At 46.6% G+C, this 24,076-nt stretch overlaps 7 protein-coding genes across 7 annotated transcripts; 2 read left to right on the top strand and 5 right to left on the bottom strand.

Annotated features, from left to right (window-relative positions):
- Positions 1–482: 482 nt before the first annotated feature.
- On the top strand, positions 483–1,652 carry GGS25DRAFT_525350 (uncharacterized protein; the record flags this gene model as incomplete). The annotated part of the gene is made up of 1 exon (XM_049264759.1): positions 483–1,652. One exon carries the CDS (start codon positions 483–485, stop codon positions 1,650–1,652), a length of 1,170 nt encoding a protein of 389 aa, XP_049112970.1.
- Positions 1,648–5,352, bottom strand: GGS25DRAFT_506756 (ankyrin repeat-containing domain protein). Its single transcript, XM_049262341.1, has 2 exons — positions 5,002–5,352; positions 1,648–4,928 (listed from the first exon to the last, which is right to left on the bottom strand). Exon 2 carries the CDS (start codon positions 4,612–4,614, stop codon positions 2,284–2,286), a length of 2,331 nt encoding a protein of 776 aa, XP_049112969.1. The 5' UTR covers positions 4,615–4,928; positions 5,002–5,352; the 3' UTR covers positions 1,648–2,283.
- Positions 5,353–10,729: 5,377 nt separating this feature from the next.
- Positions 10,730–11,009, bottom strand: GGS25DRAFT_525347 (uncharacterized protein; the record flags this gene model as incomplete). The annotated part of the gene is made up of 2 exons (XM_049264758.1): positions 10,730–10,879; positions 10,956–11,009. The coding sequence occupies 2 exons, from the start codon at positions 11,007–11,009 to the stop codon at positions 10,730–10,732; spliced, it is 204 nt and encodes a 67-aa protein (XP_049112968.1).
- A 537-nt stretch (positions 11,010–11,546) lies between these two features.
- On the bottom strand, positions 11,547–12,827 carry GGS25DRAFT_446864 (uncharacterized protein). The gene is made up of 3 exons (XM_049258791.1): positions 12,524–12,827; positions 11,835–12,453; positions 11,547–11,587 (listed from the first exon to the last, which is right to left on the bottom strand). Exons 1-2 carry the CDS (start codon positions 12,668–12,670, stop codon positions 12,190–12,192), a joined length of 411 nt encoding a protein of 136 aa, XP_049112967.1. The 5' UTR covers positions 12,671–12,827; the 3' UTR covers positions 11,547–11,587; positions 11,835–12,189.
- A 2,944-nt stretch (positions 12,828–15,771) lies between these two features.
- On the top strand, positions 15,772–17,496 carry GGS25DRAFT_525344 (permease for cytosine/purines, uracil, thiamine, allantoin-domain-containing protein; the record flags this gene model as incomplete). The annotated part of the gene is made up of 3 exons (XM_049264757.1): positions 15,772–16,046; positions 16,161–16,328; positions 16,395–17,496. 3 exons carry the CDS (start codon positions 15,772–15,774, stop codon positions 17,494–17,496), a joined length of 1,545 nt encoding a protein of 514 aa, XP_049112966.1.
- Positions 17,497–17,581: 85 nt separating this feature from the next.
- Positions 17,582–19,974, bottom strand: GGS25DRAFT_446576 (uncharacterized protein). Its single transcript, XM_049258790.1, has 5 exons — positions 19,582–19,974; positions 19,478–19,523; positions 18,654–19,420; positions 17,787–18,529; positions 17,582–17,722 (listed from the first exon to the last, which is right to left on the bottom strand). The coding sequence occupies exons 1-5, from the start codon at positions 19,617–19,619 to the stop codon at positions 17,667–17,669; spliced, it is 1,650 nt and encodes a 549-aa protein (XP_049112965.1). The 5' UTR covers positions 19,620–19,974; the 3' UTR covers positions 17,582–17,666.
- GGS25DRAFT_446887 (cytochrome P450) lies at positions 19,829–22,614 on the bottom strand. The gene is made up of 9 exons (XM_049258792.1): positions 22,227–22,614; positions 21,997–22,125; positions 21,619–21,901; positions 21,494–21,559; positions 21,370–21,445; positions 20,970–21,310; positions 20,815–20,899; positions 20,594–20,754; positions 19,829–20,496 (listed from the first exon to the last, which is right to left on the bottom strand). Exons 1-9 carry the CDS (start codon positions 22,468–22,470, stop codon positions 20,331–20,333), a joined length of 1,551 nt encoding a protein of 516 aa, XP_049112964.1. The 5' UTR covers positions 22,471–22,614; the 3' UTR covers positions 19,829–20,330.
- Between the last annotated feature and the right edge of the window lie 1,462 nt (positions 22,615–24,076).

Here is a 24,076-nt window from a genome sequence, read left to right as displayed (position 1 = left end):
AAAAAAAAAGATGTTAGTTAGTTAGTTAGTGACACGAAGAAAAAAAAAGCAAACGAACGAACGCGTCTCTGATCCATGCATTGTATGTACATAGTTAGGTAAGGTACATAGATATGAGCAAGTATCCGCGATTCCGACGCGACTTATACATACATACATGTAGGTAAGGCACCTACCTACCTAGTCAAGCGCAATTTCGCGCGTAGAGGCAATTGAAAAAAAAAATATTACTACAACTCCCTCTTGAAATTTTTTTTCTACATATTCGACGAAGTTTGGTTTAGGTACGGTACTGTACAATACCTACGTCCAATTAGTATCTATTTAAAAGCTACCTAGTTCGAGATAAACGAAGATTGAATCCTGAGTCAAAACATTTGAAGGAGACGTTATAAGGGAACTAGACGTGTAAAAAAAAAAAAAAAAAAAGGCAGAACGACAAGAGGGACAGAGGACAGAGGACAGAGAGAAGAAGAAAAAAAATGGTCAAGATAAAGCCCACCAAGCGCAAGGGAGCAGCGCAGGCGGCGGACAAAAAAGCGGCCGGCGCGAAAAAACATAAGAGGGGGAGCGAAAGCATTGATCTCGCGTCTATACCGTTGCACCCGGACCCAGGTTCGGCTGCGACTGCTCGATCGTCGCCAGCAGGAGTGGAGGAAAGAGAGGCATCGCCCGTGCCTAAACGAAGACACTTCACGCGAGCGTCGCTGAAGATAGTGAAGCGGGAGCCGTCGCCCGTTCTGCAACCTAGATTCTTCATGGGCACTCCAGAAGAGGAAGTGGTGAAGAGGGAGCAATCACCGGTTCTACAGCCTAGATTCTTCATGGGCACCCCGGAAGAGGAAGTAGTGAAGAGGGAGCCATCACCGGTTCTGCAACCTAGATTCTTCATGGATGACGCGGGAGAAGTGGTAAAGCGCGAGCCGTCGCCTGTTCTGCAACCTAGATTCTTCATGGGCACCCCGGAAGAGGAAGTGGTGAAGAGGGAGCCATCACCGGTTCTACAGCCTAGATTCTTCATGGGCACTCCGGAAGAGGAGGAAGAGGAGGAATACGACAACAACAACGACCAAGAAGAAGAAGAAGAGGAAGAAGACGAATCCACCCGCGCCACGCGCCTCCTTCTAGACCACTACTCCCCCGAGATCATAAACCAGCACATCGACCAGCGCGCCCTGAAGCTCTACCCGGCCCCGTCCCCACACCTCGTCTACGTCGTCACGCACTCGCGCACCAGCCACAACAGCGGGCCCGAGTTCCTCGTCCTCGGCACGTACCGGAGCGCGGCCGACGCCAACGAGCGCGCGCTGGTGTACACGATGATGCGGCATACGTGCCACCAGTCGCACCACCACTACCCGGACTACACCGTCACCATCACCCGACACAACGGTGGCAATGATGCCCCCCAATTCCCCTTCGCCACCAACGCACCAGTCCGCCCACTCCTCGGCGCCCCCGAGCCCGCTGTGGGGGGTCCCGCGCACTACTGGTTTGACGCGCACGGCCTGCTGTCGCTGTGGGAGGCGAACGGGGTGTCGTGGGCGCGCACGTGCGTCACGCGGCAGGACGTCGGCGTTGCGGGGTATGATGATGATGAGGCTGGTCGTGCGGGGCGTGCGGGGGGTGGATGGTCTGTTTGTTGTCGGTAGGTACCTAGGCTTGGGGGGGGAAGGGGAAAGGGGGGTGGGGGGGATTGGATGGATGGAATGGAGGGGACGGATAAGGAGGGGGGATATAAATGTACCTGTTATAACGGCGTAGCTTCATGCAAGGTTTCGGGTTATTTGCTACCTGCCCAGATGCTTAGGCAGATGCATACTAATAGTGCTTTCTGATCTCCATGTGTCTCGTAAACCCTGACCTATGGGCTGGTGTTGTTACTACGTCGCGTGTGTGTTATAGAAGAATTTCAGATTCCAACTTAGTGATTGTAAGTGGCGAGGTTGCTAGGTAATAGCGATACCTCGGGTCATGGTGGATGGCAGGTACCACTATTCAGCCCCCCTTTCGCTCAAAACGGCCTACTTAAATGCGATGTGCTCTTCCGCAAGTTACCTAAAGTTAGATAGAATCAGTAGCATGGCACGTGGTTCTTCAACAGGATACTCCTAGGTGGTACTCCTAGGTCTCGAGATTCAAGAGGCATGATCTTCAACATATATCTGCGCAGACTTTCTCTAAACCAAGCAAGAAAGTAAATGGAATAGCAATCCAACTCATTGCCTGACTTGTGAATCTCGAAACCCCGCGTTCCGCACCAGTCATGAGAGTATGCTTGGATTATTCGATGGAAGGAGCGCTGCCCAGCAACTCTTTAATCAAATCCCTACAGCCCAAATGACCTTCGCGTGCTGCGAGCCGCATAGCCTTTCGACACTGCTCGTCATCAAAAGGGCCGCCGTTTGCCTCCCAAAGAAATTTTATCATGTCCAGACGGCCGTTCTCAGCTGCACCCTCGAGAGGCCAGCGTCCGTGTCTTCCCTCTGGCGGGGGTATGTTTAACTGAGCCCCGTGCTCTATGAGCATCATCGCCATCTCGCAATTTCCATGAATAGCTGCGAATTGCAGGGCCGTGGCCCCATTGAACCTTGCAGGTGGTGCATTGACGTCAGCTTTGTTAACTAGCAGTAAACTAACCATCGCGAGATTGTTTGACTCAGCCGCCTTTTGGAGCGGAGTACGTTGTATGCCGAAGCCCGTGGGAATATTCACATCGGCATGATGATCAATGAGAAGTTGAACTATCTCAACATGAGTCAATGTGATGGCGAGCAAAAGGGCGCTGTACAACTCAGAATCGAATCGTACGATGGCATTGACGTTGCTAACATCAATGAATCTTTTCACAAAGGTTACCGCATCGGCCACTGGTTTGATCTGTCTAAATTGCTCCATTGCGATCCGAAGTAGACTGTGACCTCCGGGGATTCGGGCGACATCTGTAGGTACCAACTCGAACTCAAACAACATATCTAGCCATTTAGGTTCTTCCGGGTAATATCGAATTGCATCCTTGAGAAAATCCAAATTACCTTCAGTGATCTCTTCTTGGTACACGTCCCAAAACCGCTTCAAAAGTGGCTCAGCCATGGACGGATGCCCAGTAATACACATTGTTAATTGATCAATACTCATCAGTTGAGCGCCGAGAGCAATCAGCTCATCAATGACCGGCACATTCTCACATTCTGCCACAGCTTGTAACCCATAGGCCGCGTTAACCTCCCAATCATCGGAAGTGGGGTATAAAAATTTCCAGAAAAGGCCTAAATGTTCGCCCTTGAGTGCGACATAGAAAAATTCTGGCTTAAGGTGAAATATGCCATAGTTGTGGGCTTGCCATATCTCATTGAGGACCGAGTCGTTTCCCCATTCCATGATAGCTTTGAGAGTGTTTGCATTGTCGTAGTATAAATCATCGTCAAGATCAATGCTACGGCCTATGATGGCCTTTACAAAGTCAGGTTTTCTATTCGTTACTGAACAGCTTAATAAATAGCCATTTTCAAGATCCCTAAAACCAGTGGTATATTGGAGCCTGGGCTGCCTGCTAAAGAGGAGTTTCCAAGCAATATCATCGAAATTATGAGTCAAGGCAGCATCGAAGGCAGCTTCCAGACTAAAATCTCGATGGTCGACAAAATCGAAATCCGGGTCGAGGCTCAATACCATCGTTGCGAGTTTCAAGTTCCCCCTTCCAAGAGCTGCAGTGAGTGCTTGACCGATGTTGTGGTCGTTTTGGAGACGAATAATTGCACCTTTCTCTTCTAGAGAGTGAGCGCGGTTTAGGTCTCCAAGCTCGAGGGCGATAATCAAAAGATCAATATCTTCTATCCCTTTGTGCAAACGTTGACCAAATCGAAGGATAAACTCCATCATCGCATGGTTCCCCTTGAGTATTATCTTCTGGATTATTGGCCCTGGGGACAGGATGTATGAAAACAGAATTTCTACCAACTCTACAAATCCACGATCTGTAGCCACGTCTAAAGCGTCGGTGATAGCTTCAAAAAATTGACCCGAGAACAAATGGGTACTCAATTCGTGGAATTCCCTCGAAATCATCTGAATTGTGCTCGTGGCATATTGCTCTTCAAACTTCTCCACGATATCGCGGAGAATGCTATGATGCAAGATGAGGCATTGAAGGATTCTGGGTGTACATTTCGGGAAGAGATGGATTGCAAGACGTGGGTCGGAAAAGCGTAGTGCCCTCCGGATACAATTTATTGAGACCGTAGAGTTTGTCTGTAAGAGAGCATCAACTACGCCCAAGAGCTCATCGGTAAGCGTTGTTTGAGGGTGTTCATGATCAATCAGCAAGCCTAGTGCGTTATCTCTGTAACCCCTAGGCAAGAGCTTGTTCACATCCACTTTGCGCTCAATGAGATGCTTGATAACTTTCAGTGATCCGTGTAGTGCAGCTTTTTGAAGTGGTGTGGATATTCCTCCACGATAATGGCAAACAGACTCATTGACGTCAATCCATTCGTTGCGACTGAGTATAACTTTGATGACATGCACAGCATCTCCTTCTAATGCTGCCTGAAAGATGTTTTTGGCGAGAGATCTAGCCACAGGACTTGATTCAGAGCAGAGGAAGTTGATCATTGATAATTGAATATCCCGGTGTCCGTCTAGGAATCTCAAAACGCGGGCGGCTGGTATATCGGTGGATCCATTGATGACTGACGTGATCAGCCTAGTATAAAGGCGGGCTTCAGAGGCGATATCACTCGGTAGCTTAGCAAATAGATCATGATCCTCCCCAACGGGGGCCGATGTTGAGAGAAGATGCTTGAGTATTGGAAAAGTGATAGGAAAGTCTCCCGTATTTATGTCAGCAACGAGTCTCCAGGTTGTATCGTCGCCAGAAATTGATGCGGCGTCACTTTTAGGTGTTATTGCGATGTCATTATATATATCTGTCAAACATAGCTATATTAGCTTCGGCGGCTTGTCTAATATAGGCAATATGTATGGGCGTATGTCTCTTACCTTTGATAAAGTGAGCAGCGAACTCAGCGGAGGGTAACTTTATCCGTTGTCTATTTGGCAAGATCCGTATATACTCATGGTTGGCACGAGGTGCCCCCAAAGACCATGTCCTCGATATATCTACTTGCGTATCATTGATGGAATTGATAGAAGATATCCTGGGTTAGGTGCCAGCCTAGGGTAGATAGTGGTAGTAAACATTCAAGTTGATATCCATGGATGCGAACATTGAAGGTGCTCACTTTTGACTTTCAATGTTCAATGTTCAATGTTGTTTCGTCTTTGAGTATTGAAACATAGGAGTCGCACCTATCAACGCCTAGTACCTAGTACCTAGTACCTAGTACCTAGGAGATGGTGGCAGGTACGCCAGAGAGGAAAGTGCGAAGCACTATGGTCATGTATTTAAGAACATTTCAGTAGCAAGGTTTGATCCTTAGATCTTATCCTTTTAATATATAGATCCACCCACATTTATCTGGTAACCCCCCACCGGAAGAGCTGTGGTGATAGCCTCATTTTTGGTTTTTAGTTTTTTTTGATAATTAGGACCTTTATTGTTTTCAAAGTTGTTTTGATTTTTTTATTAATTAAAACGTTATTATTAATTAAAAGCTTTATTTTAAAAGTTAACGTTTATTTAAAAAATCGTTTATTTTAAAAGCTGTTTATTTAAAAGTCGTTTAATTAAAAGTCTATAATTAATTTATTTAAATTAAAAAATCTAAAAACCATTTATTTAATTTAAAAAGCTTATAATTTATTAATTATTATGAGTGTTGCTATCCGTACTCCTATTTTTTGCTATCGGGGCCTTATTCGCACTCCTATACATCCCCTAAAACTTTAAATCCGGGCCTAATCTAGCGCCCCCAGCTACCCACATCAATTGAATCCAAATAACTCTCTGAAACATATAGCTACAAACGTGCAACCAAATTCAATTGAAAGCGCATTCAATTACCGATTGATTGATATAGGTCTCAAATTGAGGCGATACGTGGTTGCAAAGTTATTCAAGAAAGTAGGTGGCAAGCCGGGCGGCACGTGACTAACCTTAAAGCCACACTAAGAGCTCTTGGTGCCACGCTAAGGGCCCTTAGAGCCGCCTAAGAGCCCTAGAGCCGCTCGGGCCACGCTAAGAAGTGTCACGTGACTGCTGTCGAGACAAATACCAACATAACTCTTCGACCACGTATCGCCTCAGATCGCGGCTGGTATCAATCAATCGGTAATTAGATTCTCTTTTAATTGAATCCGGTTGCATCTTGGTGCGAGATGTGGTTGGAAAGTTATTCAAGGTTGAAACTGTTGAATAAGGTTTGGGTTTAAGGGCTCTAAGAGCGCTAAGGGCCCTTAGTGTGGCTCTAAGGGCTGTCACGTGCTTCCCGGGCTGCCACCTACTTTCTTGAATAACTTTGCGACCGAGTATCGCCCCATTCTGCGACCGGTATCAATCAATTATTAATTGAATTGTCTTTTAATTGAATCCGGTTGCACGTTTGTAGCTATATGTTTCAGAGAGTTATTTGGATTCAATTGATGTGGGCAGCTGGGGGCGCTAGGGGCGCTAGATTAGGCCCGGATTTAAGGTTTAAGGGCTGTATGGGATGTATAGAAGTACGAATAAAGCCCCGATAGCAAAAAATAGGAGTACGGATAACAACACTCATTATTATAGCTTATTTTATTACCTTTTATATAAAATACATTATACCTTATTTATTCGATTAACCCTTTACTTTAAAAAACCATACTTTTAATATTTTATCGTTATTTTAATATAATATTACTTATCTTTAATACTTATTAAATAATTATATAGTTTAAAAACGTTTATATTAAAACTTATTAACGTTATTAAAATAGAGTTTTGCTATCCGCACCCTTAAAAACTGCTATCGGAGGCTTATTCGCACCCTAGTACATCTAAGATTAGCGTTCAAACGCCGATGGTCCGAGCTCTCCAAGTAGCTTCAATCAAAAGATCCAACACAACTTCCAATCCAAGAATCGGATTGAAGTGCATCCTGGATCATTCGAATCAGCTCAATTAGACGGTCCAAACGGTATATGTTTCAAACTGACGCGACAGGTGGCTGTAAAGTTATTCCAGTTTGAAGACTACATTCCACCTTGAAAATGGCACAGGTTGGAGTGGTCCGTGCATCACGTGAGGTCGACTAGCGCCACGCTAGCGGCAAAGCGTCTATTTCACTCTTCTCTGAATAACTTCGCAACCGCCCATCGCATCAATTTGAAACATATATCGTTTGAAAGCTCTAATTGAGACGGTTCTAATGGTACCGGTTGCATAGAGATGCACCTTTTAAAGGAGAAGTTATTAAGGATAGTACGTTGGAGGCTAGCTGGAGAGCTCGGACCAACGGCGTTTAAACGCTATTTCTTATGTACTAGGGTGCGAATAAGCCTCCGATAGCAATTTTTAAGGGTGCGGATAGCAAAACTCTTAAAATAAAGTTTAAAAATACTTAAAATAAACACTATTATCCCCCCCTAATAAATAATAATAAATACGTTAAAAAGAAAAATACGAAACATTATAATTATATATTTAAAAACATTTTAATAATAAGGTTTAATCCTTAAATTTTATCCTTTTAATATATAAGTTCACCTATATTTATTTTTAAGTTAATACTTAATACTTAATACTTAATACTTAATACCTAAGTTAATACTTAATACCTAATACTTAATATTATTCTCACTTTAAAACGGAGTGTCGCGCCTTATATATTAACTATAAAATAATATAAACTTTACGAAAAAAAATTTATAACACGCGTTTTTTTTATAATATAATCTACGATATCTTAATTAATTTAATTCGTAAAATTATAAATATACCTTAAAAAAAAATACGGTTATTATGCAAATATTTTAATATAAAATAAGCTTATTTAAGCACTTTATTAAGCGTTACTTTATTATTATTTAACGTTAAAACTTAAAAATTATAATAATAATTAAAGATTAATTAAATTAATAATTAACCGACCGGTTTAACTATAATATTTAAACCATTTAACGATATAAGAAAAAAATAAAAGCCATTAATAATTTATTAAATCTTAAATAATTTAATTTACGATATAACATTTTTTAATTATTATTATAAGCGTTAAAAATATATTTATATATTATATTTATTTATTATATTTTAATAATTTAATTAATTAAATATTTAATAAAAATTAATTAAAGAGTTAACGTATTATTTTAATTTATATTTCGACGAAATGTAATAATTTTTTATTAAAACTTACGATATATACGTTATTAAATCTACGATTTACGAGCATTTAAAATAAGCGAATTATACTTATAAAATAGCGTAAATTAACGTTATTTAAAAGGACGAAAAGTAATAAGCTTTTTATTTATATTAAATTAATAAATTTATTTTTAATATATTTATATTCGTGGATAAGTTTAAGGTTAATAAACGTGTTATTTATCGCCGATACGACTAAGTTTTAAAGGGATAATTTTTTATTATTTTTAAGCTTTTAAAAAAAGGGATAAGGTTTAATTTTTTATCGGTTATAATTATAAATAAAATAATCGATAATTTTATTTATTAAAACTTAATAAACTTAATTAGATTTATAAAGTGGTTAAAAAACCGTATTTTACCGTAAATGTCTCTTTTTTTAAGTCCTTAATTTATTTTAATGATAAATAACGCGATTTTTTATTACTTATAAAAGATTTATAACCTGGTTAAAAGTTTCGAAGTAAAGTTATAATACTTGCCGTTATATTCATTTAATTTTAACCTTATTAAGGCGTGGTTAAGGCTATTAAAAAAGTTAATACGTCGCTAAGGCCGGTGGAAAATAAGGGCTTTTTTTACTTAAAATAACTTTATTAGCTTTCTTAATAGCTATGTAAACGAGGCTGGCTAATAAAAGGATTAAATTAAGGGATTCTTTAAACGGTTAAAAGCAAGATGTGATTTATTGGTATAATAAGTGGAGTTTATATAGCATATAAAATAAAGAAAACACTAATAATTATTTATTTAGTTATATGTACCTAACCTAGGTATATCTGGATTCTGCACGTGTAATTGCCAACTGAGTGTTTTGGGTGTCATTACCTGTCACCCTTTACCTATGGTTCAAGTTTTCATCAACTTACAGTACCTACCTAGTAGGTGCCTACCCAGGTACCTACCTACTAGGTTAGGTAGGTTACGGTACCCCCTATAGAAATGGCACTGATTTCGAACCCTACATATACCTCTTCACAATTATAAAGGCCTTTATTCTCTTTTCTCATTTCACCTTCTTTTCTAGCATAACCAAATACCTATGCATGCAACAACGAAGAAGTCATTTTTCGTGGTGCGCTCTAATGAGGAATGATTACATACTTGATCCACAGTCACTCTGAAGAATACAGAGAGTTCAGACTGAGAGATGACACGTCTCTTAGTAATGTCAAGTCCATCGAATGCGTTGTTGTTCGTCCCACTCTATACTACTCAAAATTCCATCACAGGTTGTGTTACCGCCCAGTCAGGTATTCAAGTCCTCTGAGTGGGTGACGGCACCAGTTGTGCCAAACGTTAAGGAGAAACGAATCGCTTGGTTTTGGTATACATGTCACGTCGAAGAGCTGATCATACTAGGTAGAGCAAGTGAAGGTTTATTTAACCATGAGCTTCCTCCAGCCATTGCCTCGCTTTCCCTAACCCAACTACAACACTGCCTTAATTTCCCACCACTACCTTGAACCGGAATCTTCTTTGTATCTAGGGAGCATCCAGTCCTCAAGCCGAGGAAGAAAGACGTAGCCCTGAACATCTACCTAACCACGCCTTCTGAACCATTTCGTCTTTCGATACGGCCACAGCACGATGTGCTACCAAGTATTTGAGCAGGCCTGGTGCAAGGCCGGCAGCCATTACTATGGATCCAAGCGCTACATCCGCGTTGACGAGTGCTCCGGCCGCAACTCGGGAAACTGCTCCGGCATCACGATGAAGATTGAGAAGTCGGAGGAGGTGCAGAAGTGTTCCTCGTGCTAGACGCACGCCGGAGGATTCCCGATCCTGCACCGGGCACCCAAGTTCTCGACGAAAAGAAACTACTACTCGGGCTGGTTATGATGCGGTATAGCGTTCTCTGATTGGCACCTGGGTATGAGGCCAGGCCGGGTGTAAGTATAGGGTAGTTGTTCAGCCAACGAGGCACGGCCTTGAACGTAGCGGCTGCGAGGTACATCCGGCATAATGAAAAGAACAGGTCCAGTCGATATCAGGTACTTGCATGGAGTTACGGTCTACGGCCATTTGCTTATTTCGTGGAAAGGGGGTTAGCGTTGCATTACAAGGAGATCGCATTCGTCGATATTTGACAGCGCAGCTAGATTAAAGTACTTTCCTTTGATATGTTTTCAGTCTAGACACAGTGATAAAATCCTTACATGCCTACCTATATAGGTATTATATCGCATTGTCCATGTCACAGCCACTCCGGTCACCTCGTCGCATTAATCATGGTATGCCAGTTTTACCAAGTGGCAAGGCTCTGGATAGACTAAACGAGCGGATGTGTACCTGAGGTACCTACTACCTAAGTTAAACTGATGAATGCGTGTAGCTACATGTTCCCCCTAATCCCTACCATCAACTACAAACGATACCACTCCCCATGTCACAATCTTCGATTTCACCTCTAATCAGCTTCCACTAGATTCACTTCTTCCCTCCAGCACCGCCAGATGAGCCACCTGTCTTGTGGCCCGGTCCCGTGTTCTGCTGGCCAGCGGCGGCTTCGTTTCTAGCTGCCGCGCTCTGCGCGCGAGCTGCGAAGCCGCCAGACGACATATCGCGTCCATTTTTAGCCTACGGCCATTTCGATCAGCCTCAACGCCAACTAACAAACTAACTCACCTAACGGGGTATACTTTGTAGCACGTACCTGTGAGGATTGGATTTCTCCCGCAGCGCTCTTAGTCATTTGATCCTTGCCCATCTTCGCGGTGTTTGATGAATTGGTAACTGAGAACAGAAGTTGAGGTTGGAGTTCAATGTGCCAGTATGTGATAAAGTAGGTAGTGTTTCTTGTGGGTTTGGAGTTTGGGAAGAGAAGCTTACAGGAGATGGTTTCGTCCATGGCTACCAGCTCTTATACCTGAGCACGTACGTGTTGTCTGGTGCAAGCGACATGGCTGCAGAGATGCATACGGCCAAACGCAAATGGCCAGACTACACGCAGGTAGCCGATGATGAAGGTCGAAAGCGCGAGATCCCCCACTCAGCTGTATGTCTCGCAGCTATGGTTGGTTCGTGATGGTTGAAATGCTCCGGCAGCCGAAACTATTTTGACTTCGCATTGAAGTCGGTTCAGACCGGTCCGAGGCCCGAGGCAGGATGCCGAGAAATAGACACCTATGATATCGGCGGCGGCGGGAACGGAGGTAAAAACGAGGCGTTGAGGGGTAACGGGCTTTGGCAGCAATTTCTGAGATGGCTTATGTACGTTACTAGTAAAGCCGCTCAGAGTGAGCAAGTTTTGGATATTACATATGTATGTCGCCGCTTTGTTAATACCTACGTAGTATTAGCTTGTGGTGTTGGCAGTAGCAACATCGTGTAGCAGGAGTGTGTTTGCACATATTGACTCTCAGTATAGACAACTCTTTATATCATAGGCGGATATGTGCATGTCACCAGAGATCAACCCTAGTTTCTACAGGTATCTAGGTGTGGAACCCCATATCATTTAGACAGATAGTGATGTAAATCTAGAAGATAAACATGCACGTGTCCGACAAGGTCGTTTTGCAGGAGGTCTTGCCTTCGATGTTCAAGTATCAGTACGCACTCGTCTTCCCCTCACATTCTTTTACGTGAGGATGAAACATATTTCATGGTACGTGTAGGTACCTGGGTACCTATGTAGGTATTAGATTATCTCAAGGTGCCTCACTACATACACCGGTACCTATACATGCGAAATAGGTTGTACACATGGTACCATAGATCCCCCCAAGAAGCGGCTGACGACCTCACTTCAACGACGCACTCTCATATAAACTACCCCAATAGGCACGAAATACCCCCAAAAGAAGTACCTGTAGATCAAGACACCTCCAAACTGCACTCTACCTAGCTCTGAATCAATACCCCTATTCTATAACCTGCCCGCCTCTTTACGCAAGCTTCAAGATGTTGCCGCCCTCCAGGTACGTCTCCTCGTTCGTAATATGGGTTGTCGACCTGCTCATGTCGAGCCACTGGTCCTGGCCCTTGAGGGCCTTCTCGTTCCACTCGGCGTCCGAGACCAGGCCGTACAGACAGCTCAGCTCGGGCATCCAGTACTCGAGGACCAGGTCCGCCTTGCTGACCTCCCACGTGGGTCGTATCTTGTGCAGATGGGGCTCGAACCCGGTGGCTAGTTCGTGGTTTCGCACTTGCTGCAGGTGTGCTTCTGTGTTAGCTAGTCGAACTACGCTATACTTTGATAAGAGTATGGGGGAAGCTTACGACAGTGTATTTGGTGATGCCGTATTTCTTCATCAGCGGAACGCCGATGGGAACGTGGTATTCCTTGAACCACTTCACGAAGGCTTCTTGTGAGATGCCTTCGGCTCGGTAGTGCTCAACTGTGTACTTGACTTGCTGCGCCGACATGGTTGATATATTGAATATTGAAGTTGCTGGAGTTCTATGGGGCGGGGTAATCGCTGGACGAGTGAAGACCTTCTTATGAGTTCCAGATAAGTCGTTCTTTGTCCCTGAGATTTATAGATCTCTACCTCGCACATAACCCCGATGCTCAGTCCATTACCTGCCCACTAAATAAGTCACGATATGGACCTGTGAAGTCCACCTCGCGCCGCTTCTATGCCTAATACCTACTTACACCTGGTCTATGCAAGCCACCACCCCTCACCGTATCGTCTCCCTTGCAGTAGTCCGTCGTCCTACGCGTCTTACATACATGAGGCGGCCATATTGTCTGGCCCTGAGCGTTGATCCGATCTCCTAGCTTTATATAGACCAATTGATCGTACATCGATATGCGGTGTACGGCCACTAACGCCGTGATCAAGGCAGATCCCAAGCCTTCCAGTGCTCAAAAGCAACACCAGTCTTTTTTATTTCCAAGTTCCAGACACTCCGTTCTAAGACATGGCTTCGGCATACCCAACGTTGAAGCACAAGAGTGGGCTTCCACAGTTAATCTGACAAAACAAAAGCTGTAAAAGGATACTTGCGATGTTCAACAACCCTATCACATTGACTCTTGCAACTGTCACCGCTTCGCAACTTGTATTTCTTCGAGGGCGTGCATTCCTTCTGGCATTTCAAAGGATACGGATATCACTATCGGAGAAGTTTACGGTTTTGCTTTTTCTCTGTACTTCTTGCTTGGTGGATCTCATTGATTGTGGACGTCAAGACGGTTCCTGGAACAAGAAGTATGCAGGAAATCAGCGTAATCGAAAAAGAAAAAAAGAAAAAGAAAAAATCAAAGGGGGGAGTGTACTCGACAACGCTCAATCAGAAATGAGTCTGCCCGCATAACGTATCATTTACCTTTGCATCCTTACGGTAGCCCCCTTCATAGAATCGATGTGCATTTGCCTGGAAAACCTACTTTCTAACATCTATGAGGGCATAGCTTCTCCTTTAGGCTTGTTCCAGGGCACATATCGTGGTTCGAACTGTCACAATATTAAACCAAAGGCGGGGAAACAACAACGTTTCTAAGCAAAGAGCCATGGACATAGATGTCGGTGGGGGGAAGGGAGGGGGGTCTATATATACAAGACCTTTCTTTTCCTCGGTTCTTGTAAGCTCCCCTGATACGACCGTTAGACTCATAACACGGACGTACCTATGTGCCTGAGGCTTTTGTGGTCTTTGGTCTTTCAGTTGAAGATTTATCGGTGTTGACATTGAGAAGTGTCTCGTGGTCTTAGACTTGTTGGTCGACTTTGATACAGGTACTGTCGTCGTGGGAACTTTGCTTATGGCGGGCGCTTTCGTTGTTGTGGGAACCTTGCTTGTGGCTTGGGTTGCCGAAACATTCGTAGTCGGACCGCGCTTAGAAACATGCTACCGACTACACCTCATTATGTATATGATAGGTAAGTCAGCATATTTTCATTTTCATTCCCTTTTCCTACTTCCCGCTCGGCTGTGAACTTCAACACTCCCCTAACGTCAGCTGTACTTACGTAGCTCGAGGAACTCCCGCGGCATAACCTCTTCTTTAGTGGAGTGTTTCATTTCATACAGTATGTCGTCCGTTATGTCGTAAGCGGTTACTGACGGGTTGATGGTAGTCGTCCTAGTGGCAAAGCTGACTTCACATACTCCGACTACAATTTTAATATTTCAATTGGGTGAGGCACTCGTTGAAGAGTGAATGGTAAGTAGCAGTGCTCACCTCGGTTGTTGGATCTGGGGTATACGCAGTCCAAGACGTTCCACTCTGTATCCTGCTAGAAGATACCATAACTGTGATCGTTGGGGTTATCGTTTCTGTGCAATTAGAAGACGATTAACGTGATGTTTGAGACGTCGTCTTGGTTTGACTTTGTTTACAGAAGATTCATTCACTTCTACAGGCGGGCCTGAATTGGACAGCAATGGCGCCCGGGTACCAGATTATGGACCACGGCGTTCAATATACTTGGCTCGTTTTAACCTTGACGGGACTCTCCTAAACGCTTCAAGCTATGAACGGTTTGCTATGGCAATGTAAGGGGTCCCCGGGTGCTGTAGCTGCGAATATCCAGCTGTCATGAGTTTCTGACGTTTTCATAGGGTTTACAAATATCTGGACTGGTCTGATAATACTGGAACGAGTAAGAAAAATAGAAAAGCTTTGCCCACAACAAGGCATCGTGGTTGTGTAGTTTGTTGAAAAGAACGAACACTCCTAACCTATTCACTATCTAGACACACAGGTAGGTTGGAAGACTTAAGCATGCTGAATATCGTGGGCAATACTTCGATAAGGTAATGTTTCTACCGACGAGTCACTTGAAAAGGCAACTAACAAATTGAAGTCGATCTCTGCCGAGATTCAAAAATGTTATCAATTACATCGTCGTTATCAGTTGACGTCTACTAGGCCCCTCATAGCTAATAGACAAGCGGAGAGAAAGGCATTATTCTGCATTTTGATAAAAGGGTGTCTGTTCCCGGTGCTAACTGACGGGGGGCCTTGTATAAGTACACAAGAGTGGGATGGGGGAGGCGTAAAGCTCAAGCTTTTTACCCGTGATATTTGGTAACGTCGCGTAGAGAGTGGGGGCAATCACGGACAGCTTGAACTTCAGCTTGGGTACAGAAAGCCAAAAGACTCACCTGGTGCCTATTTAGTCGAGAGTCAAAGAAACGAGTTGGGGGCAGAACCTCGAAATTGACATGTCAGATAACAGAGCGCCAATCATGACTTCTTATGGAGAACTTCAAGCAGGGACTCGGGACCAATGGCATGGGACTATAACATATCACTCCCCCGTACAATGCTACCCTCTCCATGTAGCAGCCGGGAATGGGGGATGCAGCCGCGATACAGAAGCAGAAGCTGACGGACCGCAGTTATGCAGTTGGAAAGCTTCGAGCGTTATATAAAAGCATTTCCCTGTTTCTCCGTCATGGCAGCTTGGGTATTTACAGGAGGAATTCCTCCATGACTTACCTACTCCCCCCAAGAGTTGGCATCCTGTTTCTTGTTACTCGGAACATCTGAACTAAGCTCAAAAATCGACAGCATGGCTGACAATATTTCGGAGAAAGGGTCCACAAAGGGGGTTGATAAGGTGTTGGATGTTGAAAAGGGAGCGACGGAAACGTCATCACGGGGGACAAGTGAAATCGGCGAGGTCGATGACTTGTTTGAAACGCCGCCGTCGTCCTTTTGGGCGAAGCTATCTGACCACGGCGTCGAGATGCGCGGCGCAGAACCAGTGCCAGTTGAGAAGCGAACCGATACCCGGTACATCAATGTGTTCACCATCTTTGCTACGTCTATGACGAGCTTGCTACCGTAAGCTATTTCCCGGCGAAACTCTCATAGGAAACACATTGCTACGGGATACAGGGAATAAATGGTAAAGAAATTATAAGTTAAGAAATCTCTAATTTATCTACGTGATTATAGGATCGGAATTGGCTCCGCGGCGACTCTTGGCTACGGGATGACGCTACGCGACGCGGCGCTGATGATCATATTCCTGCAATTTCTATTCGCAGTGCCCGCCGCGTACATCACCACTCTTGCCCCCTTGACGGGAATGAGACAGATGATCCAATCACGGTATACTTTTGGGTAAGCGAATACCTACTACCTACGCAAGTCCCATCAGAGGATCACTCCAGCTAACCAACCCAACAGCAAATACTGCAACGTCCTAACCGCCATCGTCGTGACCCTAACCGTCGGCGGCTTCGGCGTCACCGCCAGCATAAACGGCGCGCAGTGCCTCGCGGCCGTGCACCCCGGCACCTTGCCCGTCGACGCCGCCATCGCCATCATCATGGTGATCTCGCTCGCCATCGGCTTCATGGGGTACCGCGTGATGCACTTCTTCACGCGGTGGGCCTGGATCCCCACCTTGATCGCCATCCTCATCCTCGTCGGCGTCTCCGGCCCCCAGCTCTCGCAGCAGGCCGCCCCCGCGACACCGCCGACCGCGAAGAACTACCTCGGCATGGTCGCCTTCGCCGCGGGGAACATGGTCAGCTGGAGCAATGTGGCGGGCGATTACGCGTGCTACATGCCGCCGACAGCGCCGCGCTTCCGCCTGGGTGTGTACTGCCTACTCGGCATCGCGCTGCCGTACTCGCTGCTCATGGTCTTCGGCGCGGCGGTCGGCGGCGCTGTATACACCGTTCCCGCGTGGACGGCAGCCTACGAGGCCGGCGGCATGGGCGCCGTGCTCGGCAGCATCCTGATCACGCGGCTAGGCGACTTCGGGCGGTTCATCCTCGTCATCCTCGGTCTCTCCGTCGTCGCGACGTGCGGCCGCGACGTCTACACCGTCTCCTTCAACCTGACCGCCGTCGCGCCGATCCTGCGCAAGGTCCCGCGCATCATCTTGTCGGTTGTCGCGACGGCGGCCATGATCGCGATCGCGATCCCCGCCTCCAAGTCCTTCATCACGTCCGTGACGGCGTTCTTGACTTTGATCGGCTACTACGCCGGCGCCTCGGTGTCGTGCTTCCTGCTCGAGTACCTGTACTTCCGCAATGGCGACCCGAGCAGCCTCAACCCGAAGATCTGGAACGACGGGCGCGCGCTGCCGTCGGGGTTGAGCGCGCTCGCGTCGGTGCTGATTGCGTGGGCGTTCATTATTCCTTCGATGCAGGCTGATTGGTACACGGGGCCCATCGCGGAGAAGACCGGAGATCTGGGGTTTGAGTTCGCGGTGGTGGTGGCGCTGTTGGCTTATGTGCCCATAAGGACGTTGGAGATTAGATTCAGGGGTCGGCTGTGAAAGGAAAGTTGGAGCACCAACACACATCGTGAGGTGACATCTGATAGGTATTGTCTACCTAGGTACTTATAGTTGTTGGTAATAAATTCCCTCGTAATAGGTATGTACCTATGTAATATCAACATCCGTGAAAACTGTGCTTCGCTTAGATGCGCTCGTCGACTGGGTTGCTACAGAATTAGGCTATTATATCCGGGCCACCTATAGATCTCCGATAAGTAGACACCTGCGCACTACCAGTCAGCCCTGCGTTTCCTTGCCACAGCAGTTTCAATAGCTTCAACACTTACCAGCGACCCCCCATCGCCTCCCAATCACTCTCAACAACTCAACCACATCCCTCAGCCATACACCGGCGCTCGCATCCTCCTGCTCAAGCACAAACCACTCGCACTCCTCCGCCACCGCAAACAAGCAATGGCACAGCAGCGGACTCAACCCATCCCCGTCCAGCTCAACCGAGTCCAGCAGCCGCCGCACAAGCTCCCCAACCTGTCCCGCGACCTCAAAGATCCCCGCCAGGAAATCCTGCTGCACGCGCGCTTCCGCGGACGACCGGCCCAGCTCGCTCGAGTACCTCTCATTACACGCGTACTCGCCGTACAGGATGAGGCGGGCGGAGTAGCACAGGGCGAGCGCGACCAACACACCTGACTTATTACCACCACCACCACCGCCACTACTACTACTACTATTACCAGCAGGGGTCGCCCCACCGCAAGCCCAGAGACCGCGGAGGTGAGAAGTGAGCGCAGCAAGGATGCCGGCCAGCTGCGTCGCCTCCTCGACGCGAACGCTAAGCGAGACGCTACTGCTGTTGCGGTGGCGCAGGACGCGCCCGAGCGCGTGGGCGGCTTGGCAGACGTGTGCGAAGGAGCCGAGGCGCGTGTTCGCGGAGAAGGAGGCGGCGAAGAGCGGCTCGCTGGAGCCGACGCCGCCGACGTCCCAGGTGCGCTCGTCGCTCGGGAGGAGCTCGCCGGGGGTGGGCTCGGGGGTTGCGAGGGGGGTGTTGTCGAGGGCTTGGCTTGTGAATCTGGATAAGTAAGTTAGCTGGGGGGGTGAGCAAACTTGCTTGATAAAGCGTAACTAACTATGTTGATGGAAAAGCGGGAAGCGGGATGTGGGATGTGGGATGTGGGATGTAGGTAGGTACATACCTGTCGAGACAAAAGACCGCCCACCAAGCCCGTCGCTCCTCCTCGCGCGCAGTCCACGTGGGCGTGTCTCTGAACAGCTGCGCCGCGCTCTTGCGGTCGTGGAAGCCCATCATAACGCAGAGCCTCGCGGCATGGCCGACGCGAAGGTAGGCAGCGGGGTATATGCCATGGCCGATCTCATACACAGAAATCAAGATGACGGATTGCAGGAGCTGAAGACACGGGAGACAGGAGTTTTCTACGGTGAACAGAGTCTCGAGCACGGCTATGTAGCTTCTGTTCGCTCGGGCGGATACTCCGAGCGGAAGAGGCTCGGCGAGTAGCTTCATGGAGCGTAGTAGAAGCTGCAAAGGGCTGTTGGGAGCTTTCCCGTACTCGGCGATGTACCGCTGGACGCGTTTCTTGCTTAGGATGGGCAGCCAGTGGTGGACGGTTGAGAAATACCTATTCACCAGCTCAGCCCCATCGGAAGATATATTGTAAAGGAGTGTAGTGGTATTGATGGGTGGGTTGTAGTCTGAAGTTAGGGGCTTGCTGAATAACTCCGAGTTTAGGAAGAACATGGTTGGGAAGGTGTCCAAGTAACCATGTCCAGTCCCGTGATCTTGATCAGGGTCTGAAGGAAGTTCTGTCCGGGAACTACCCAATACAGGCAAATCAGCCTCCCCGCTCGCACTTTGCGAGCTCCTTGGTGACCCGCGGTTTACATCCTCGTAAACACTTCGAGCTCTTGGTGGGTACTCGCATCGCTTGTCCAGCCGAACACACTACCATGGGGCCATCATCAGTCAGGTATATCTCTTTGGCGTAGACACAACACTTACTAAGGAGCAGGCCGGTAATTCTTTAGGGCATTTGCGTTTCAATCGCCTATGTGCTATGATTAGGTGCTTCCGAACTATGGGAGATGGATGGTGTGTTTTCGTACCTGCATGCGATGCAAGCAAATCGCGCTCTACGATCCATTCTTGGGACCGACTGCTTGGTTTGATAAGTAAATGGCACCAAGCTCCTGGTATACTCATATTCACTCCGCTCCCCCTAGATACTATTCAAGAGCGGGCTTGCGGACAAGCGCGGGCTATGGCCAGACTTATATCAGGACCTAGGTGCCTACCTAGGCAAGTAAGGCATACATCCGCGTTGTTCTCCAATCTTGAATCAAAATCTTGCATCGGCGAGTGACTCATAAATGGTCGTGTCAGATCTAACGAAATTCCTTGGAAGTTTCCCTTCTATTGATCTTAATCTAGAATATTGTATCCAGGGGACAGTATTTGTCTTCCCATAAGGTAGGTACCAAGGTCTAAAGTCCGCTCACATGGGCGGATTAGCGCACTTTGACGTTGAGATTATGCAAGTTGTCCGTGAAGTCCGCTTTATGTAGCTGGCCGTAACCCCGCTGCCAGCACCCATCGACCAATTATTCCAACTGCTGGATCTGCAGGTTCATCCTGCTTCGTATGTACCTAGGTTTATATGTACATATGCAGTATTATATGTAGATTCCGCCGCCGTGAGAACCTTATCTCTACCACTCGAGGAAGTGCAATAGACAGCGATCGAAAAGGATTCATATTTGGGGTGTTATCGGGAAGACTGAATAACCTATCGCCTATCACCTCATTCGCTTCCAGTTTCATTCTTATCATCATAGTACAACGTATGCTGGTCGAATTAAGAAACCATGACCCGTACTCCGTGCGACTCCAGTCTAGGAAAGGGGATTTGATAGTCGTGGATTCGTACCACGTCGCTGTCGTCTGTTTCGAAGAGCTCCAGCTTAGGCGCGTTGGGTCTGAATATGGCGGCTAACAGGAGACTAATCTCTGCGTATGCCAAGCTGTTGTTGGGGAGGAATGGTCAGTAAAAGAGTAACCCAGGCAAAACGAGGGCATGGCATATGAGCAAGGCAGGGAGTGCATTGGATCAAAACTTACTTGATACCGAGACAGTTCCTCGACCCCCTAGCGAAGGATACAAGAGATTTGTGCATTTCTGGGTTTACGTCTCCAAGCCATCGTTCAGGGAGGAACTTTTTGGGGTTGGGGTAAATCTCAGGGTCGTTGTGCAGGAAGTACGGCGCGATTCCTACAGAAACCTGCAGGTACACAGTCAGCATTCATATGATCGAACCAAAGGATATAAATAGCTGTCTTACGCCTGCCGGTATTGTCCAGTCTTTATACTGAATTGGTTCGTCTGGCGAGACTCGAGGCAACGGGCGCATCACTCCATATGATAATCTAGGTAAATCCAGGAGTCAGTACACGTGCCAACAAAATTCGGAGTGGAGAGCAAAGTGAAATGTCTTACCGTAAAGCCTCCTTGATGACTGCTTGTAGGTAGGGCAGTTTCTCCAAGTCAGCCCAAGTCGGAACTTTCTCAGGCCACTCGCTCATGGGATCTCGCAGCTCATCAGTAAGCTTTTGGTGAATCGCGGGCCGCGAGAGGACATAATACGCCGCAAATGCGATAGTGTGCGCGACGCTGATCGTGCCGCCAGCCAACAACGTTTGGGCTTCTTTCGCGAGGCGATCCTCGGATCTCTCAGACTCTGATGTGGCATCTAAGTCTAGACGATGAAACAGAGATATTTCTTTATCATCCTTTTCCTGAACGCCATTCAATGCCTTCCGGATTTGCTCTCTGGTTTTCTATTTTCCAAGTCAGTCTCAATGAAGATGGGGTAGGATACTGGTGGAGTCGAACGAACCGCCTTAAATGATTTGAGCATAGTGCCATCGGGGAAACACCGTTGAAGAATTCCATCGGGGACATAAGTCAAAGATCTGTACCGAGTTAGATTCGTCTGGTAAACGCTTTTCTTGTTGGCCTACTTGACAATCCAGGGAAACGCAGTGAGTAATGGTATAGATAGAGAAAGTGTCACGACCGTGTTGTACCTAAGTAAGACGTGGTCAGTAAGATCTCGACTTAATTTTTCAAGCCCAGGGAAGCGCACCAATCCACACCCCAATCAGGGGCATCTAGAAAGCCTTCACCAGGCTGCGCACTGCTTCCGAGGCAAATCTTTCGAATCACATCGCTCGAGAATGCGGAAAAGGCAAGTTCGAGGCTAAGGACGGTATTTGTGCCTTTGAGCTCCCGAAGGCGGGATTCCAACTGCAGCGCTGCGGCGGCGATTGCAGACTGCAGACGGGTAACACCAAGCCGAGAGAAGAAAGGCTCCATCGGCTTTCTTCTCAGCCTATGCAAGTCATGGTCGATCGTTAGGATATGAGAACCTGCCAATGGTGGGATAAGTATAAATTCTGCGGCGCAGCATTTTCAACACCCTTGGAAGTTATCAGGGTCATATTGGAGGCTCTTATTCACTGACCATCAAAATCCAGTCCTTCGAATGTATTGTCCCTGTTAGTTTTCCGCTTGTTCCCTATAACGTAGACTTCGCTGTAGAAGTCACGGTCGCGAATAGAGAGCAGAGTGGGGCTTGCTCGAACAATTGGGCCTATGTAAATAACAAAACGAGTTCGCGTCAGTCAACATTGAAGTCTTGTGTGTTATTGGAAACTCTTCTAGGTTGCACAGGGGTATAGGATATATATATACCATATTTATCGTGCATCTTCTCGACTTCATAAATATACTGGCCTCTGCGCCAATAGTTGTGGTAGAATTCCACCCAGCTCGTCGCTGCCACCAGCCGAGGACCCGGGAACTTCGCCAAAGGCGAGAAGTATAGACGATATATCACGAGCCATATGAAGTTTAGTATAGACGCAACAATAATGACCAGCATTGCTGTAGTAGCAAGGCCAGTACCGGCCAGGCCGAGTTCTGATATTAGAAACATGATGATGCCCGCTCGTTAGTTTAGAGTATGACGGGTAACGGTTTTGCGAATTGTCAGTGCAAAAGCGATTCGCATCGAGTCTATTATCTACCTAGGGGACGCTGTCAATCATACCCCCGGCCACCCTTGAACAAAATGGAGAATCTAGATTCATATTGTGCATGCAGTATTATAGGAGGTACACTAACATAACAAATACATACTTACCGATCTGGGTAGGTAACTCGACATATGCTAGGTTACATGGTAAGGTAGTCACCGGCACCCATGTGAGAATGTCTTCAAGTGTTAAATTACTTGAAAAGACAAGATCGGCACTGGAATGTAATACCATTGGTCGGGACTTATTCCGTTAACCATCGTGCTATTCAAATTAACGCTGAATCGCCTTTACTGAATTTATCTAACCATGTATCCTAACATAGTAGAATATGTGTAGGAATACTTGATAAATTTCAAGGCCTAGCTTAAGACCTTGAAGCTCCACTGAATAAGAGCGCCTTGGGTCTGTACGCTACTCGGTAGCGTCGTCGTAACAGGCGTCTTAACAGGCGATTGACGTCTATCTTCTAGCCAATGATACATCACCTTTTAGCATCAACCCCTACCCTTTCAAGAAAAATAGTGGCTATCTCGCGTTAATAAACCCACTGAATAGCAATGACCAGTCGACATCGATAGGCCCAGGTGACTTCTGTAACAAATCACAATCACACCTGCGTCAATGATTATTATCTTCACATCCCAAGATATGCCACTAATTACTACCAGGTTACCACGCTACTGTGCCGCATCCTGGCAGTCCGGGTTCCCGGGAAATCCGTTCCTCTATTAGGGTCTCCACAAGCTTACGGAGTTATCTAGGTTACGGAGTTATCTACAGTAGTAAAATCTGTCGATATTCCCAAAGCCCTCGATGTTTCCATCACAATTTTTAGGGAGAGCGCGGCGGCAGCAACATTCGATACGCAATTCCTAGGCCTAGCCTAATTTTTCATTGGCTGCGCAACAGGCCATTCCTCGAAAGATTGGTATAGGGGTCCATGTCTATATACCTTTGAAAGTATAGTGCATAACGTGCGTCGTTCGCGTCGTCGGATGGTCCGAATCGTACTACTACATAGCGTGTCGTGATGCATTTGACCCCGCGCGATAAGTACATAGGTATTTACTATGTACACCTTTGGACATCGTGCTACTTTACCACCATCGTTGATTGCTCGGTATAATATCAGGGTCAATCGTATCTTCTCTCCAGCGGACATTATACCTTCAGTTAACCGATTATAGTTCATAGGGCGGGTTCCCCATATTCGGGGCTTAGTGTATCCCTTGAGGTTCAGCGGATACGCCCGCATGCGGCGCATTTCTGCCGCTTCCCCTTTCCATATTCCTATCTTGCACCTTAGGTACTTAAGGAACAATGAACACCATCGACTATACTGATCCTATTGGACTTTTGAGCTCCTACAGTAATATATCAGGTCCCTGCATGGCTACTTATTTTCGGGCCTTGTACAAAGAATATTAGACTGTAGAACACATGCTCCATATGTAGGTAGCAAGCCGTTACTGAGCGCTTAAAGCTAGGAGGTAAAAGAGACAA

This window comes from Hypoxylon fragiforme (genome assembly GCF_022984875.1).
Source record: "Hypoxylon fragiforme strain CBS 206.31 chromosome Unknown GGS25scaffold_9, whole genome shotgun sequence".
Taxonomy (NCBI): domain Eukaryota; kingdom Fungi; phylum Ascomycota; class Sordariomycetes; order Xylariales; family Hypoxylaceae; genus Hypoxylon; species Hypoxylon fragiforme.
This window is presented reverse-complemented; position numbering and strand designations above follow the sequence as displayed.

Coding starts and splice junctions, on each gene's coding strand:
- GGS25DRAFT_506756 (XM_049262341.1), bottom strand. CDS start 4,614: ATGATCAACTTCCTCTGCTCTGAATCAAGTCCTGTGGCTAGATCTCTC.
- GGS25DRAFT_446864 (XM_049258791.1), bottom strand. CDS start 12,670: ATGTCGGCGCAGCAAGTCAAGTACACAGTTGAGCACTACCGAGCCGAA. Junction 12,454..12,523: donor GCATCACCAAATACACTGTC/GTAAGCTTCCCC, acceptor GCACACCTGCAG/CAAGTGCGAAACCACGAACT.
- GGS25DRAFT_446576 (XM_049258790.1), bottom strand. CDS start 19,619: ATGGATCGTAGAGCGCGATTTGCTTGCATCGCATGCAG. Junction 18,530..18,653: donor GCGGTCTTTTGTCTCGACAG/GTATGTACCTAC, acceptor TTACTTATCCAG/ATTCACAAGCCAAGCCCTCG. Junction 17,723..17,786: donor GAGGCGATGGGGGGTCGCTG/GTAAGTGTTGAA, acceptor GGTAGTGCGCAG/GTGTCTACTTATCGGAGATC.
- GGS25DRAFT_446887 (XM_049258792.1), bottom strand. CDS start 22,470: ATGTTTCTAATATCAGAACTCGGCCTGGCCGGTACTGGCCTTGCTACT. Junction 21,560..21,618: donor CCTGATTGGGGTGTGGATTG/GTGCGCTTCCCT, acceptor CGTCTTACTTAG/GTACAACACGGTCGTGACAC. Junction 20,900..20,969: donor GTCATCAAGGAGGCTTTACG/GTAAGACATTTC, acceptor GGATTTACCTAG/ATTATCATATGGAGTGATGC.